General features: G+C 41.1%; 1 protein-coding gene across 6 annotated transcripts in view; it reads left to right on the forward strand.

Annotated features, from left to right (window-relative positions):
- The window catches only part of MAP2K5 (mitogen-activated protein kinase kinase 5), a 127115-nt gene that overhangs the window by 9605 nt on the left and 98712 nt on the right, over positions 1 to 18798 (forward strand). For all 6 annotated transcript variants that reach the window (XM_030280994.4, XM_030280997.4, XM_032750182.3 and 3 more), the window contains exons 4-7: positions 4223 to 4292; positions 7403 to 7443; positions 8117 to 8184; positions 12649 to 12697. In XM_030280994.4, coding sequence (XP_030136854.4) covers positions 4223 to 4292; positions 7403 to 7443; positions 8117 to 8184; positions 12649 to 12697 — 228 coding nt within the window. The remainder of the gene's footprint in view (positions 1 to 4222; positions 4293 to 7402; positions 7444 to 8116; positions 8185 to 12648; positions 12698 to 18798) is intronic.

The raw sequence follows: 18798 nt of genomic DNA on the forward strand, positions 1-18798 counted from the left end.
GAATAATGCATCTTAATGACTTTTGCATTAGGTATAGTGCAGGCTAAATGGACTATCAATTTCTTGTATTTTTTATGCAGTACTTAAAGTAACGGCTCATTAAAAATGAACCCCTGGGCTCTAAAAATTTTTCAAAATCTACTTTCATCTGGAGAGTGTTTCACCCCTCCTAACAGAGGAGTTTCATTGTAGCTGCAGGCTCAATATTCATAGAGGATTTAAAGCTGTGCTTTGTGTTTTTCGAGGGGAGATGGATGTGGCTGTGCGTGCCTTGGTGTAGGTAGGGGTGTGTGAAATCTGCCTGGATCCCCATAAATATAAATAAATATATCCCATAAATATAAATCTCCTGCAGGAGGGGAAGGGTGCAGTTCCTGATGGCAGCACAATCGTTTGAATATAGTGAGGGGGGGAAAAAAAATCCTTTAACTTCTGTTTTCAAAGGAAATGAATCAGCAAAAGGGTAAAAAATTGGGATTTTCTCTCTGGACCAAAGGACCAAAACCCCTGTAAATGCCCTGGCAGAGCCAGGCCCTGTTTGGGAGCACCCAAAGGTGATTTTGGGAACACTTCAGAGGATCCCAGACTGGTTTGGGTGGGGAAGGACCTGAAATCCCACCCTGGGACACCCCAGGGACACCTCCCACATCCCAGGGACCCATCCCAGGGGTCCAGGGGCAGCCCCAGCTCTGGGAATTCCCAAAATTCCCCCAAAATGTCCTATTTTCCACTCTGGAGCCATTCCCTGTGTCCTGTCCCTCCATGGCCTGACCCCAGTCCCTCTCCAGCTCCCCTGGAGCCCTGTGAGGGATTTTAGGGATTCCCTGGATCCTTCCCCTCTCCAGGGAACATTCCCAGCTCTCCTGGAATTTTCTTTATCCAGGGGAACATTCCCAGCTCTCCTGGAATTTCTCCTCTCCAGAAGAACATTCCCAGCTCTTCCCACCCCTTCCATCATCCCCATGTGGCTTTTTGGGATTTTGCTCTTCTCAGCCCTTTTTCCCTCCCTTTTTTTGCTCCAGCAGCTCCCTGGAGATGCTTCCCCCCAGAATTCCTGCTGCATTTTCCTTTTCCTGGGAAAATCTCAGCCTTTTTTGGGTTTTTTTTTTGCCTTTAAAGTGGAAAACTTTGAATTTTCCTGGCGCAGCCTCCAGATTAATCACGCCTGGGGAAGGTCATTTTTTTGCTATGCTTCCAAGCTCACTGTTAAAGTTTCAGTACATTAGAGTTCTGATTGCCCAACTCTCTGCTTTCCCTGCAAAATTATGGGATGCCTGGAAATGACTTCTTTCTGCTTCAGCAGCTCTTCTTCTCGGAAAAAAATTTTTCTCCTCAGTTTTAAACTAGTTTTTTATTTGAGTGCTGCACTGATGGTTGAACTTCCTCACGTCCTATGGGCTTCGTTTTGGGATGTGTTTACCAGGGAACAAATGTTCTGAGCCTAGGAAATGAATTAATTTCATCATCTTGGGGAAGAAAAACGCTCATTTTGAGGCCTGCAACAAATGTTTGGAGGATTGGCCAGCTGGGAAAGTATTTCAGGGAATTCTGATGTGGTGCAGGTGTTCTCTAAAATGTAAATAAAGTGGATTTAGTTCAGTTTTAAGGAGGAAAAATGAATTCCCGGAGATTAGACTTTGGAATATATTATAACTGTGAAGATATTTGGAATAATTTTGGCATTTGGGAATCATCATTTTGGCTTTTGGGAATCGTCATTTTGGTTTTTGGGATCATTTTTGGCTTTTGGAATCATTTTTGGCTTTTGCAATCATTTTGGCTTTTGCAATCATTTTGGCTTTTGGGATCATCATTTTGGCTTTTGGGATCATTTTGGCTTTTGGGATCATCATTTTGGCTTTTGGGAGTCACCATTTTGGCTTTTGGGATCATTTTGGCTTTTGGGATCATTCTGATATTTGGAATCATTCTGATATTTGGAATCATTCTGATATTTGGGATAATTTTGAACCTTCCCTTTAGGTTCTTTAATTTATGAATTTGACAAGAACTTGATTCAGGTCTGGAATTCCCTCAGATTATGCAAAAAAAAGCTTTGAATTAGGCCGATTTTGGGGGTGGCAAACAGGATTTTTTCAGTGCTGGGCAGTGCAGTTAATTAAGGACGGCCGTGGAGCTGCTGCCTTGTATCTGTATAAAAAGGCAGTAATTTTTTTGACAGGCACTGATTGGAAAGTTGCTTGCAGCTCTCTGGAAGCAAGGGCTACACGCTCTGGATCAATAAGTGGCAAATTTCCCATTAAAAAGAATACCTGAACAATGTTCCAAATAGCCACTGGCATCTTAATTTTCCATGGAAACCTCCAACGCTGGCGTGTGGAGGACAAGTCATTTTCAGACAATTTTTCCAGACTACTTGTTAACAGTTATTGCTGTCCCAAAAGGTTGACAGCTTACATGATTGATATTTCATTTACTTGTCATCACTGGTGAGTAATGGAGAGGGATTTTCCTGCCTCTCTCCCTCCCTCTCTGCCCCTCTGTTACATTTTCGGGGGGCGGGAAGCGCTCTCAGGTGTGTTTATTTCCCTTGGTTATTCCAGGGACGGATCAGGAATGTTCCTGTTGTGTGTGGGGGTGTCTGCAGCTCGTGGAATTCTGTCAGTGAAGTGGGAATTCAGAAGTGGAAAGCTGATCCCATGGGCAGGGATAACTTCCACCATCCCAGGCTGCTCCAAGCCTTGGACACCCCAGGGATCCACAGCTGCCCTGGGAATTCCAGCCCAGCCAGGAATTCCTTCCCCAGGTCCATCTAAATCTCCATTTTCCACTCTGAAGCCATTCCCTGTGTCCTGTCCCTCATTCCCTTGTTCCCAGCTCCTCTCCAGCTCTCCTGGAGCCGGATTTTAGGGATTCCCTGGATCCTTCATTTCTCCAGGGAACATTCCCAGCTCCCCTGCATCCTTCATTTCTCCAGGGAACATTCCCAGCTCTCCTGGATCCTTCATTTCTCCAGGGAACATTCCCAGCTCTCCTGGATCCTTCATTTCTCCAGAGGAACATTCCCAGCTCTCCTGGATCCTTCATTTCTCCAGGGATCATTCCCAGCTCTCCCAACCCAAGCATCTTTCTGTGTTTTGATGTTCTCATCTCCTTTTCCAACCCTTTTTGCCCATTCTGAGCCTTTTTTTTTAACCATTACAAATCCCCTGGATGGCTCCAGCAGCTCCTGTGGAGCTCAGGATGTCTGCAGGGACTTTTTGGGATCACAGCTTTGGGATGGGTCCCTCTGTGCTGATCCCAGATCCCTTTGGGATTCCCAAGTTTTCCAGCCGCACGGTTTTGGGAGGATATTTGGGGTGGTTTAGGGGGATATTTGGGGGATGTTTGGTTTTCCTGGCTCCTCCAGCTGCTGCTTGGGCTGTAAATATTCCATGCTGGGAATATCTCACCTCCTCACCTGCTGGAGCATTGCCAGCTTTCCCTGCTGAGCCAGGAGCAGATCCCTGTTTCAGTTCCTTTTTGTGGAAGAGGGATCTGTGGGATCCCTATTTAAATTCCTTTTTGTGGAACAGGGATCTGTGGGATCCCTATTTAAATTCCTTTTTGTGGAACAGGGATGTGTGGGATCCCTGTTTCAGTTCCTATCTGTGGGATCCCTATTTAAATTCCTTTTTGTGGAACAGGGATCTGTGGGATCCCTGTTTAAATTCCTTTTTGTGGAACAGGGATCTGTGAGATCCCTGTTTCAGTTCCTTTTTGTGGAACAGGGATGTGCAGGATCCCTATTTAAATTCCTTTCTGTGGGAACAGGGATCTGTGGGATCCCTATTTAAATTCCTTTTTGTGGAACAGGGATGTGTGGGATCCCTATTTAAATTCCTTTTTGTGGAACAGGGATCTGTGAGATCCCTGTTTCAGTTCCTATGTGTGGGATCCATATTTAAATTCCTTTTTGTGGAACAGGGATCTGTGGGATCCCTATTTAAATTCCTTTTTGTGGGAACAGGGATCTGTGGGATCCCTATTTAAATTCCTTTTTGTGGAACAGGGATGTGCAGGATCCATATTTAAATTCCTTTTTGGGGAACAGGGATCTGTGGGATCCCTGTTTCAGTTCCTTTCTGAGGAACCATCTGAGGGCTGATCTTGCACCGTGGCAATGACAGAGAAAATGAAAACACAGGGAATGCAAGACTCCACAAGTGCTTTCAGCCCTCCTGGATTACTGAGCCATCTCTTTTTTTGGGTTTTTTTGCAGTATTACTCCACGGTGATGGAGCAGCAGGTGAATGGACAGCTGATAGAGCCTCTCCAGATCTACCCACGAGGTAATGCTGAGCAAACCCCACTAAGCAGCCCCAAAAAATGCTGCTGGAAGAGCTCCCTGGCACGTTTTGGGGAGCTTGGCATGCACAGAGCATCGTGTTTACCTCTTAATTTGGAGAGAAGAATTCATTACTGTGGAGAAAAGTGCATTTATGGCATAGAAAAGAGCTAATTTCCTGGAGTAAATTAGACTAACGAGGTTTGCAGAGTACATATTTAAGTACATTTAAAGAACTCATTGGTGATGGTTTTTTCCAAGCAAAGCAGATGAATAACTGAAGACTTGGATACTTATGAAAATTGGGCTTTTTAAAGCTGTTTTAATGTCATTAATCAGCCTGACAGGCTGGGCAGTGCCCTTGTCACCACTGTGGGACGTGTCTGTCACAGCAGCTCCAGCCAGGACACGTTTTTGTCTGAGATTTGGGCATTTAGTGCTGTCCAAACATTCACAAGCCCTTCAAGAATTCTCCTGAACAGGGAGAGAGTTAATCAATTCTGTGGGCTGAGGCAGTTAAAAAAATAGGTCATCTCCAAGCTGACAAAAATCCACAGGCAGCTTGGGAGGTTTTTTGGGAGGGATCTCTCTGAGCTCCATGGTTTAAAATAAAAAAAAAAATCCTCCTGCATGACATAATTCATTCAGATCTCAGTAGCCAGGCTCTGAATCTCTGGCTTTTAATTGATGGAACTGAGAAGGTTTAAATTCTCCAAGTAAATCTCCCAGCAATAAATTAATTGAAATAATTAAAAATTAAACTCTGCTCACTTAACTGATATTACACAAATAATCACACTGTGAGGCTCCCAATTAAACATTGCACACTTGCATTACTTACAACTCTCTCAAGTTTGAATTGGGCAATTAAAGCAGGAGCCTCCTCAAACACGTGCTAACGAGGTCTCCAAAGGAGGCTGGCTGGGATTCCTGCACTTCCCTGTGCTCCCGTGGAAAAGGGGCAGCGGTTTGAGGGGAGGGTGGGAAATCGGGTTTTGGGGAAAGTTGGGTTTGTCTGGCTGGGAGGGGACTCCAGGTGTGGGAGCTGTGACCTCCTGGGAGCAGGGAGGGGGAGGGAGGGGTCTCCTGCCTCTTGGTGGGCATGGATCATGGAATCCTGGAGTGGTTTGGGTGAGAAGGACCTGAAATCCCATCCCATGGATCCCATTTCCATCCCATGGATCCCATTTTCATCCCATGGATCCCATTTCCATCCCATGGAGCCCATCCAATCCCATCCCATGGAGACCATGGATCCCATCCCGTGGATTCCATTCCCATCCCATGGAGCCCATTCCATGGATCCCATGGAGCCCATTCCATGGATCCCATGGAGCCCATTCCCATCCCATGGATCCCATGGATTCCATTTCCATCCCATAGATTCCATTCCCATCCCATCCCAAGGATCCCATAGATCTCATCCCATGGATCCCATAACATGGGTAAAAGATAGAGATAAATAGATATAAATATCTATAAACACATATAAAATATATGTAGGTATATATAAAAATATATGTAGATATGCATAGAATATATATAGGTATATTAAAAATATATGTAGATATATATAAAAATACATGTAGATATATACATAAAAATGCATGTAGATATATATAAATACATGTAGATATATATAAATACATGTAGATACATATAAATATATTTATATTTTTAATGTGTAATATTTTCCCCCTTTGGATGCACGTGGTGATTTTTGATGCGGTGGAAAGGCACGTGGCCCTCGGTGCTGTGTTTAATAACCATCACCTGTGTCCTCCTGCCTCATAAACACTTCTGCTTCCTGCTGTCAGCAAAAAAAAATCCAATTTCTGCCATCACTCGGCAGTGACAGCCCCTTTAACGCAGCCTTGTGGGGCACTGGGGCTGGGACCCCAAAAAAAACCTTCCCAAAAAAAGCTTCCAGAAGCTTCTCCGTGGCTGGAGAAGTGGCAATGTTCCCCTGGACACAGCCCTGGAAAAGGTTTCCTCCTCCCTCTGAGCCCAGTCACCACCAGCAAGTGCCACTTTTGTACCTCTGTCCCCAAAAAGTGACATTTTCAGTGGCGTTTATTCAGTATTTCCCTTTTGTTTATTCAGTATTTCCCTTTTGTTTATTCAGTATTTCCCTTTTGTTTATTCAGTATTTCCCTTCTATTTATTCAGTATTTCCCTTTTGTTTATTCAGTATGGACCAGAGGGGCTCACTGCTGTTACCCCTGCCCATGGTTTTTCCTCCTTGTTTGTTTTCCCCCTGGGTGTTCCCCATATTTACCCTTTATTTATTCAATATTTACCTTTAATTTATTCACTATTTACTTTTTGGAGGCTCAGCTATTGCCCCAGGTTTGAGATTTCCCCCTCAGGTTTGAGATTTCCCCCTCAGGTTTGAATTTTCCCCCTCAGGTTTGTTTTTCCTCATGGTTTTCCCCCCATTTGTTTTTCCCCAGGTTTCCCCCATGATTTTCCCCATATTTACCTTTTATTTTTTCAAGATTTACTTTTTATTCATTCAGTATTTACCTTTTGGAGGCTCTGCTTTTGCCCCTGCCATGGTTTTTCCTTCCACCAGGTTTGGGGTTTCTCCCCCATTTCTCCCCCATTTCTCCCCCATTTCTCCCCCATTTCTCCCCCATTTCTCCCCCATTTCTCCCCCATTTCTCCCTCCCCCATTTCTCCCCCAAAATGACCAATTCCTGAAGCAGCCAATTCCCTAAAAACCCCAAATATTGGATTGCAAATATCCCTGTAAAATTCCAGGGGGGGAAAACCCCCCAGCATGAGAAAACACAGCACCACGAGGTTGGAATCTGAATTACCAAAAAAAATCCCCTGGTTTGAGCCAAGGGTTCTCTGGATTCTGTTGTGTTTGGGGCAGAAATTAGAATTTCTATTACACGGTGTCAGGAAGCTCTTAGCATTTATAAATGCTCACTCCTGCAAGTTAAAAATCCTGGGCTGTAATTCCCACTCTGGGTCTCGCCAGGCACTTTTCAATCATTTCTCTCTGCTAATTTTGGTGTCACCCTCATTTCTTTTGAAAAGATTCATTTTGAGCAAATTTGTAAATGGCCCTGATGTGTTCTACAATTTAGTCAATTACTGTTTCAGCCTGCAAACCTCCTGGGAAACGGAACATACATGGCCTCAAGGTACGAATTTCAATAATTGTTTCAGGAAAGTTAGATGGATTTGTAATGCTGTGTTCCACTTATTGAAATGTCAAATAAAACTGCACTTTCTTGAGCTCTGACAAGCAGATTTTTTTTTATTATTCTGGATTTTTTTTTTTCCTTTGGCGAGGGTGGGAGAAGGATTCATCTGCAAAATGTTGGCTGTGATATCTATATTTATGTATGTGGTTTTATTAAAAGTGAGTTTGCTTTTTTCTGTTTTTCACCTCTGCTAATCATGTTCTTAAATTTTAGTAGTTCATTTATCAACTGCTGTCTGCCACTACTTCAAAGCTTTTAAACCCCCACCTCACTCCTGTGATTTCAGTCATTTATCCAGTTGTGGAACGGAATTATTTTAGATTTTTGATTCCTTACTGCTATTGCAACCACACGGAGAAGACCATAAAGGCATTAAGTGATTTTTGAATGTTTAAAACGAGAATAAATTGTGAATTTCCCACCTTTCCCAGCGCGTTGCTTAAGCCCTGAGCGCGCCGCGGCCCCGGAATTGCGCAGCCTGCTAACCTACATCCGTGCCTAGCAACCAGCTAATTAACCTTGTAGGCAAATGAGGAACCCGTGGCAAATTACAGGTTAATTAGCAGGGTGTCCTGGGGCGGGCTCTGACCGGCTCCTCTCGCTGCTGCAGGTGAACACGCGGGCGGGGGCCGCCGGCAGCGGCGCCGCGGCCACCTCCGAGGCCCTGCCCAGCAACAGGTGAGAGCCTCCTCTTCCTCCTCATTCCTGCCCCCATTCCCGAATTTCCACCCAAAACGGAGCCCCGGGCGGGCTGGGCTCCGGGAGAGCCGGGCTGGAGCGGGTTTGGGTGGGACGGTGGGGTTGTGGTGGGTGGTGGTGGAATTGTGGAAAGGTTGGTGGGATTGTGGCAGGGAGGATGGTGGAATTGTGGCGGGAGGTGTTGGAATTATGGTGGGAGGGTTGTTGGAATTGTGGGAATGTGGAGTTCTGTTGGGAAGGTTGTTGGAATTCTGTTGGGAAGTTTGTTGGGATTGTGGCGAGAGGGTTGGTGGAATTGTGGTGGGAAGGTTGTTGGAATTATGGTGGGACAGTGGAAATCTGGTCAGAAATTTGTTGGAATTGTGGCAGGAAGTTAGTTGGAATTGTGGCAGGGAGGTTGGTGGAATTGTGGGAAGGTGGAATTATGGTGGGAAGGTTGTTGGAATTCTGTTGGGAAGGTTGCTAGAATTCTCTTGGGAGGATTGTTGGAATTGTGGCGGGGAAGTTTGTTGGGATTGTGGCGAAAGGGTTGGTGGAATTGTGGTGGGACAGTGGAAATCTGGTCGGAAAGTTGTTGGAATTGTGGTGGGAAGTTAGTTGGAATTGTGGCTGGGAGGTTGGTGGAATTGTGGGAAGGTGGAATTGTGTTGGGAAGGTTGTTGGAATTATGGTGGGACAGTGGAAATGTGGTCGGAAAGTTGTTGGAATTGTGGTGAGAGGGTTGTTGGAATTGTGGCAGGAAGTTAGTTGGAATTGTGGCAGGGAGGTTGGTGGAATTGTGGGAAGGTGGAATTATGGTGGGAAGGTTGTTGGAATTCTGTTGGGAAGGTTGTTGGAATTCTGTTGGGAAGGTTGCTGGAATTCTCTTGGGAGGATTGTTGGAATTGTGGCGGGGAAGTTTGTTGGAATTGTGGCAAGAGGGTTGGTGGAATTGTGGTGGGACCGTGGAAATCTGGTTGGAAAGTTGTTGGAATTGTGGTGGGAGGGTTTTTGGAATTGTGGGAAGGTGGAATTCTGGTGGGGAGGTTGTTGGAATTCTGGTGGGGAGGTTGTTGGAATTGTGGCGGGACAGTGGAAATCTGGTTGGAAGTTTGTTGGAACTGTGGTGGGAAGGTGGAATTCCATTGTGAAGGTTGTTGGGATTCTGTTGGGAAGGTTGTTGGAATTGTGGTGGGAAGGTTTTTGGGATCGTGGTGGAAGGTGTTGGAATTCTGGTGGGTGTTGTTGTGTTGGGGCTGATGGAGCTGCTCCCATGGGTTGGCTGCTGGAGAAATGAGGGATTGGTGGGAATTCCAGGAAGAAATGAGGCTTTGATGCCCGTTTCAGGGAGAAATTGGTGTTTGCCGGGTGTTTCAAGAGGAAATAAGGGTTTGCTGCTGGAGAAATTCGGATTTGATGGGCGTTTCAGGGAGAAATTAGGGCTTGCAGCTGCAGAAATGAGGGATTGGAGGGAATTCCAGGAAGAAAATGGAGTATTTCATTAGGAAGTTAGGGTTTGCTGGAGATTCCAAGAAGAAATTAGGGTTTGATGGGTGTTTCAGGGAGAAATGATGGTTTGCTGGGTTTTTCAGGAAGAAATAAGGATTTGCTGGGTGTTTCTTCCTGAAAACTCATAGGTTTGTACCAACAAATAGCCTAAATAATAAACTTATTTATTATTTATTATTATTTATTATTTATTTGTGTGGGTATGACTTTTAAAAGCTCTTTTCAACTAAAGTGCCTGCTTCCTACAGTTCCAGCAAAGTTTTGGAGTTCATCCCCCTTACCTTGATTTTTACATTCCAATTCTAATTTAAAAACTCATATTTAGGTCTTAAAATGCAAGAGAACTTATTATCTTTTTTTTTCCTAGAGATTTGTTTTTCAAATGCTGGAGGATAAACTCCTTTTTATTACATGAATTGTTATAGGAAGTTATGGTGAAAACCTACAAAAAAACCTTAAAAAGAAACAAGGAGGGTCTGGCTGCATCTTCTTCCTACAAGAGCACATCTGAGCCATGGGAATAAAATTCTCTGGAGGCTCCTTTCAACCTAAATTATTCTATTATTCTAATAAGCACAGACAATATTCCATTTATCCGTGCATCAGCATCCTGCTCCCTTTTCTCCCTGAGAAAAAGAAAGAAAAAAAAAAAAGGAATTTTGTGAAGATGAAAAAGGTGAATTACCACAGATGAACGTGATCAGAGGGGCACATTTGGAGGGTGAATTTTTGAGGGTGGGACAGCCCCATAAATCCCATTTTCACTCTGGGAGATTCCAGCAGCAGGGCTGGGGTTTTCCAAAAAAAAAAAAAAAACAGTAAACCCAGTTTGCTGCTCCCTTTGGTGGCTCTGGAATTTTTTAAATTGAGATTAAAAAAAAAAAAAAATCAATTTTTAAAATTAAGATTTAAAAAAAAAAAAATCCCATCCTGGCAAAGTTTGCCCCAACCCTGAGGGAATATTCGAGCCCATCCCAAAACTCTTAAATGAAAGGAAAATAAATGTGAATATGCTCTGCAGTCCCCCAGCCTGAGCTAAATAAAGCTGATTTTTCTGTCCCTCTGCACGCTTGCCTTTCAGTACCTCCTGTACTTTGAGCTTCTCCTTCAAGTGCATTGAAAATGAAGCTTCTAGAAGATTCTTGTCACCTTATCTGGTGGTTAATTGCCATTCCTTTTCCAAAACCTTCTGCACCAGGAGTTTTGTTTTTGAAGTAATTGAAAGTCTCTCTTTGTTTCATGTTCACAAATTGTTAGTCATGAAAGATGACAAGATCAACTTATGTTTCCTTGGAAAACTTAATTTTTCTTTAAAGCAGTCGTGGGAACAAGAGGCCTATTAAAGAACAAAGCCACCAAATATGAAATCTGTGTTTTCACTGTTCCTGTTAATAATGATCTGTGATCAAGACACGTGCGCAGCCCTTTCAAGAATATATTATTTTGTACTTTTTTCTTTTTTTTTTTTGAAAACTTCAGTAATAAGAGCAGAATGTCCCTTTGAGATGAAGTTTTGCAGACGTTGCTGCCCTGGCAGTTTGTTGTGTTGAAGCTCCAAGGAAAAGAGTTTGTCAGGAAAAGAGGGAAAAAAAAGAAAAAAAACAGGATTTTGTGAGTTTTTAAAGGAGTTTGAGGGCATTAAAGGTTTCACCCTTTAACTCACCTGAGATTTGGGAGAGTGGTTTTTCCCCATTTCTTTCCCCATTTCTTCCCCCATTTCTTTTTCCCCATTTCTTTTTCCCCATTTCTTTTTCCCCATTTCTTTTTCCCCATTTCTTTTTCCCCATTTCTTTTTCCCCACTTCTTTTTCCCCATTTCTTTCCCCATTTCTTTCCCCATTTCTTTCCCCATTTCTTTCCCCATTTCTTCCCCCATTATTTCTTTTCTTCCCCCATTATTTCTTTTCTTCCCCCATTTCTTTTCTTGCCCCATTTCTTGCCCCATTTCCAAGCTGAGAGTTGGGGTTTGGTGAAGTTCTCTTGGAATAAAACTTCCAAGTGAGTTGGAATTCTTCCAGTTGAATTTGGAAGAAATTAAAGTGAGTTTTGTTGGTTTGGTTTGGGAGTGGATTCTCCTGGAAAAGCCAAGGGAAGAAATTAAACTGAATTTTGTTAATTTTGGTTTGGGAGTGGATTCTCCTGGAAATTAAACTGAATTTTGTTGGTTTTGGTTTGGGAGTGGATTCTCCTGGAAATTAAACTGAATTTTGTTGGTTTGGGAGTGGATTCTCCTGGAAATTAAACTGAATTTTGTTGGTTTGGGAGTGGATTCTCCTGGAAATTAAACTGAATTTTGTTGGTTTGGGAGTGGATTCTCCTGGAAATTAAACTGGATTTTGTTGGTTTGGTTTGGGAGTGGATTCTCCTGGAAATTAAACTGAATTTTGTTGGTTTTGGTTTGGGAGTGGATTCTCCTGGAAATTAAACTGAATTTTGTTGGTTTTGGTTTGGGAGTGGATTCTCCTGGAAAAGCCAAGGGAATTCAGCAAATTCCCCATGGAATGGGGAATTCCATGGAAATCTGGGCTCCCCTTGGGGATCTGGGCATGGCCTGGGCTCCTAAATCAGGTATTCTGCTCCAGGCTGGGGTCCCTGGAGCTGAGATCCGCAGGAATTCCTGGAATTGTGCCCTGGAGAGCCCAAAATCCAGATGTGGCACATGAAAACTGGGATGAGCCTCATCCTGCTGGGGTTTTTTGAGACGTGGGAGCACCTTTATTTTAAATTTCCCTCTTAGAGCAGCTGAGCAATGGGTTGTGTCTCACCAGGTTGTGCAGTCACGTGTCTAAACCATCCGTAAGGTGAAAAATAAATTTATTTTTAATTATTTTTTTTAAATTATTAATTGCTTGTTCATTCCTGCTGCCTGCTTCTCCCCGTTCCTCAGCTGGGCAGAGTGAAACAACCCCAGCTCTTCAAAATAATTGTTCCTAATTTGTTTTTTTCTCTTCTCCAGCCTGAAGAAATCCTCTGCAGAGCTGAAGAAGATCCTTGCCAATGGCCAGGTGGGTGCTGTGGCTCGGCCACGTCTCCTTTTGGCACCCCTGGGTGCTGCTGGCAGCTCTTCCAGCTGGAATTTGGTTTTTTTAACCCAAAATTGGGGGCTTGTGGGAGCATTCAGGGTCCACATTTGCTTTTATTGGCGCAGAAATTTCCTCCCGTGGAAAGAGAAGAAGAAATTTCCACGGGAGGAATTTTCTCCTGTGGAAAGGATAAAATCTGCTTTTTTTTCCTTCTCAAAATCTGCTTCAGCTGCAAATGGATGGAGGCTCCTTAATTTTGAATTTACTGAATTAACTTCTCACTGCTGTCAGCCTCACAGCAGAGGTAGAAATGAGATTAAAACTTGGGGTTTTTTTTGTGGAGAATAGTTAAATTTTTATTTACTTAGCTCATTGTTAGAGCCCTAGTTACTGAGAATTTTGCAATTTCTTCACTGACAAAATCTGGCCCCCAAGAAAACACTGAATTTGACCTGGGAGCGTGGAGAAAGCTCCAAAATTCAGTGATAAAACTGAGATTGTGGGTGTGGAGTTTGATTAAAAGAGTGTCATAAAGAATAAACTTTATATTTATATTAAAAATCCCAAAATTCAGTGATCAAACTGGGATTGTGGGTGTGGAGTTGGATTAAAAGGGTGTCATAAAGAATAAACTTTGTATTTCTAGGAATATTAGGAGGCACTGTGCATTAATTTAATTGGTTTACAATCTGCTGAAACCCATTTCATTGGCCAGTGTGTATATTTATTAAATATCTCTATTTCTAGGTAGTTTATATATTTTCTTTACGGATTCTTATGGGATAGAATCCTTCTATTTTTTTGTGCAAAATCTGCTTTTTTGACAAGAATAGGAAGGTTTTTCACAAGAATAGGTTGTGTGTAAACTGATTTTCACCCTTGGAGTTCATTGCTCACAGGAATGAGCTGTTGGTTTGGTTGGAGCAGCAATAAGGCCGGATTTTACAATTTATTGTTAAAATAAATTTTCTTTTACAAGGTTTTATTTCTGTGCAACAACTCAGTGGGGTTCAGGGCAGGAGATGCTGAAATATTTGGGATATTTCAGCAGGGATCCACTCTGGAATCACTTTGGGGTTTGGGCTGGGAGGGATCCCGGAGCCCAAAGGGAAAATTCAGGGATGGGGAACCCACAGTGCTCAAGCAGCCACATCAATGGATTTTAATATAAAAATAGATTTTATATAGAAATAAATGTAAATATAAACCCAAATATTATTTCTATTTAATATTTAATTATACAAATATTTTAATATATACATATATTTAATATATAAATAAACATACAATACAAACCCATATTTTTTATATTTAACATTCATTATTTAAATATATTTAATGTATAATATGGTTTATTTATACATAAATATAAAATATAAAGCCAATTGTATTACTTATATTTATTATTTAATTATATGTATTTTTAATATAGAAATATATTTTATAGAAAGAAATCTATAAAATTAAAATAGATATACAATTTTTAATATTTTATATTTGTAACTATTATACAGGAATATATAAATACATATAATATATTGAATATATATTATATATTTATAATATAAATATATAGTTATTTTATAAGCAAAAAAAATTGTTTTATATAAATAAATATAAAATATATTTATTTTATGTTTATAAAAACAAATACATTTATTTTAAAATATAAGTATAAATATAAAATATATTTATTTTATATTTATAAAATCAAATACATATATTTCAATATATATTTATAAATAAAAAATAAATTAAAAATTTTAAAAATTAAAAATTTTTTTAAATTAAAAAGAAATCTATTTATTTCTATTTATTTATATTTATGAAACCAAACAACTCTATTTTAAAACATACATCGATTTCTCCCAGCTCGGCGGGAGGCACCTGGCCGGGGAGCCCCGTTGGGCTCCATTGGCTGCGACGTCCGCGTCAGCGCGGAGCAGCTCCGTCACTGGGCGCGGAGCTGCTCCTCGGGCGCCCTCCCTGCGCGGCTGAGCTCCGAGCTCCGCGTTATCCGCAGGCTGAGCTCCGCGGGCTGAGCTCCGAGCTCCGCGCTGCGCTGAGCTCCTCGGGCTGAGCTCCGAGCTCCGCGCTGCGGCCTTCACGGGCCCGGCCTGGGCCTGGCCGGAGGCTCCAGCTCCGTGCGGGCCTTGGGCCTCACCTGCGCTGTTGTGAGGGGAAAAAAATTAGGGATTTCCCCACCAAAAATGAAATTTTTTCCCCCCCCACCTGCCAAAGTTGTGATTTTTTTTCCTCACCAAAAATGAAAGTTTTTTTCCCCGCCAAAATGTGTTTTTTTTTTTCCCTATCACAAATTTAGATTTTTTTCCCCCCCGCCAAAAATGAGAATTCTTATGTCCCCCACCAAAAATGTGATTTTTTTCCTCACTAGAAATGAATTTTTTTTTCCCCCTGCCAAAAATGAGGGGGTTTTTTTTACCTTCTAAAATGAGATTCTGTTTCCCCCACCAAAAATGAGATGTTGTTTCCCCCTCCCAAAATGTGATTTTTTTTTCCCTGCCAAAAATGTGATTATTTTTCCCGCCAAAAATGAGATTTTTTTTTTTCCCCAACAAAAATGTGATCTTTTTCTTCACCAAAAATGACTTTTTTTTCCCCCTCCCAAAATGAGAATTTTTTTTCCTGCCAAAATTAGATTTTTTTTCTCCCCGTCCCAAAATTAGATTCCTTTCCCCGCCAAAAGTGAGATTTTGTTTTCCCTCCCAAAATGACTTTTTCCCCCCCGCCAAAAATGAGATTTTTTTTTTCCCACCAAAAATGGGATTTCTTTTCCCCCGTCCCAAAATGAGATTTTTTTTTCCCCCGTCCCAAAATGAGATCTTTTCACCCTCCCAAAGTGAGATTTTTTCCTCTGATATTACTGATTTATTTTAGAGCAAAATGTGAGTTAAATGTGAGTGAAATCTCCCTGAGGTTGGCTGAATTTGGCATTTTGGCTGTTCTAAATACAGAATAAATTCTAAATACAGAATAAATTTATTCTAAATACAGGTTGGTGTGCCCTGCAAGAGATTCACAGATTTGTTCCCTGGGGTTTAGAATTTTAAAACCAAACCTCTTCTTATGATATTAAAAATGTTATTTAAACTACTGGGAAAAAAAAAAAAAAGAAAATGAGGATTAAGTGCCTCTTATGATATTAAAAATGTTACTTAAACCCACTGAAAAATAGAAGAAAATAAGGATTAAGTGCCTCTTATGATATTAAAAATGTTATTTAAACCCCCTGAAAAACAGAAGAAAATAAGGATTAAGTGCCTCTTCTTATGATATTAAAAATGTAAATGAAACCCACTAAAAAAAAAAAAAAGAGAAAATAAGAATTCAGTACTTACGATATTGGAATTGTTACTTAAACCCACTAAAAAGAAAATAAGAATGAAATTTTACATTTACCCCTGTAAAAAAAAAGAAGATAAGGATTAAGTATCTCTTCTGATATTAAAAATGTTACTGAAACCCAGTAAAAAGAAAGAAATAATTCACTTTTAATGCTACTTTTTAGTTAGCCTGGTGGGACTTGATCTGATTTTTGTTGAGAGAAAATTATTTTGGTTGTGTCCTGCAAAATTTTGGTCGCAGCTCCACAACTGGGGACGGATTTTGGGTGAAACTTTTAACTTTTGTTCATTCTGGGGGGGATTAAGTCACACTTAAGCAATACTTAAGTCTGGCCTGGGTGATTATTTTGGAGTATTTTGGAGTATTTTTGATTATTTTGATTATTTTTGATTATTTTTTGGCAGTTTCTGCTTTGAGCCCTGCCTAACGATATTCCCCCTGTTGTTTCCACTTGGCTTTAATAAGGAATTGATATGAATCATTAAAAAAGGGGCCGTGATTCTTCAAGAGAATCAAATATTGACAGGTCAGAAATAGCTTTCTGCCCGGCCTGGTGGATAGAGGTGATGGGATATAAATATTTATTTCTTTTCTGTCACTCAGGGTAAATGCCACCCATTGATTCTGCATTGATAGAGTGGCAGCAGTTCATGAGGAGCTGCCCCCCCTGAGCCTCCCTGCAAAGGGAATTTGGGAATTCTCCTCAATCCCCTGTGCTGGGCTCAGCCAGCAGGAATTGGGCTGGCTTGGAATAATTCACAAAAATCCACCTTGATTTCACCAGGGTTAATTGGGAATTTGGGTTTTAAAAATTCACAAAAATCCACCTTGATTTCACTAGGGTTAATTGGGCTGGGTTTTAAAAATTCACAAAAATCCACCTTGATTTCATCAGGGTTAATTGGGCTGGGTTGGAATAATTCACAAAAATCCACTTTGATTTCACCAGGATTAATTGGGCTGGGTTGGAATAATTCACAAAAATCCACTTTGATTTCATCAGGATTAATTGGGAATTTTACTTTTAAAAATTCACAAAAATCCACTTTGATTTCACCAGGGCTGATTGGGCTGGGTTTGAATAATTCACAAAAATCCACCTTGATTTCACCAGGAGTAATTGGGAATTTTACTTCTAATAATTCACAAAAAGCCCATCCTGATTTCACCAGGACTAATTGGATTGGGTTTTAATAATTCACCCAAAGCCCACCCTGATTTCATCAGGATTAATTGGGAATTTGGATTTTTATTCACCAAAAATCCCACCCTGATTTCATCAGGATTAATTGGGAATTTTGGTTTTTATTCACCAAAAATCCCACCCTGATTTCACCAGGGTTAATTGGGCTGGATTTGAATAATTCACAAAAAATCACCCTGATTTCACCAGGAGTAATTGGGCAGTTGGATTCTAATAATTCACCAAAAGACTTAATTGGGAATTTGGATTCTAATAATTCAGAAAAGCCCACCCTGAATTCACCTGGGTTAATTGGACTAGATTTTAAAAATTCACCCAAAGCCCATCCTGATTTCACCAGGATTAATTGGGAATTTTACTTGTAATAATGCACAAAAAAATCCACCCTGATTTCACCAGGATTAATTGGGCATTTGGATTTTAATAATTCACCCAAAGCCCACCCTGATATCATCAGGGTTAATTGGGAATTTGGAGTTTAATAATTCACAAAAAGCCCACCATGAATTCACCAGGATTAATTGGTTATTTTACTTCTAATAATTCACCAAAAACCCACCCAGATTTCACTGGGATTAATTGGGAATTTGGCTTTTAATTTCAAAAAAAACCCCACCCAGATTTCACTGGGATAAATTGGGAATTTGGCTTTTAATTTCCAAAGAGCCCACCCAGATTTCATTGGGATAAATTGGGAATTTGGCTATTTATTTACAAAAACCCACCCAGTGCTCCCTGCTTGGTTTTCCATGAATTCCTGAATTTCCCAGCCCATCCAAGCTGGGCTTGCAGCTTTAATACCCATAAGGAGAACCTTTTATGATGGAGAATCCAGTTTTCCAGTGGAATAAATAAATAAATCACCCCGTGCTTTTGGCACCTTTATTTGAGCCAGTAAATCCCATTTTATTCCCTTTTTGTGCAGCTCCTGCCTCCACCCCAGCATTCCTGGTTTTCCCTGGAATTCCCTCCAAAAAAATCTTTTTTTTTCCCCCACCAAGGTGCAAAAATACAAATTTATTGTTGGTTTTGTGGATTTCCTTCCGAGGGGTTGGTTCAGGAGGACATTTTGGAGATGTTTGCTCCAAAGAGCAAAACTTGGAAGAGCAAAACTCCCTAAAATTCCCGAGTCTGCAGCCTGAGAGAAATTACTTTTATTTTAGGGATCCACTGTAGACTCTTGACATACTTTAAATCCCATTTATAAGAGATTTTTTAACTTCCCCCCTTTTTGTTTGCATTTTCTGATGGATGCAATAAGCAGAGATTTCAATAATGAAATAAATCCTGATTTTCATCACAAACCTTGGTGCTGGAATGGGCCCTCCTCAGGAACCTGGCCCAGGTTTAATTACAAATAAACAATAAAATCATCACCTTCTCCTTTGAGTTCTCTCAACTCAGGTTTTCCCATCCCTGTGTAGCAATTCCAGTGAGAAACCACATTTTTTTGCTCAGGTAGTGAAAGGAAAAACCATCAATTTTGGGTTAATCATTTCTGCCCTTGCAACTT

The sequence above is a fragment of the Taeniopygia guttata genome, chromosome 10 (assembly GCF_048771995.1).
Source record: "Taeniopygia guttata chromosome 10, bTaeGut7.mat, whole genome shotgun sequence".
Classification (NCBI taxonomy): domain Eukaryota; kingdom Metazoa; phylum Chordata; class Aves; order Passeriformes; family Estrildidae; genus Taeniopygia; species Taeniopygia guttata.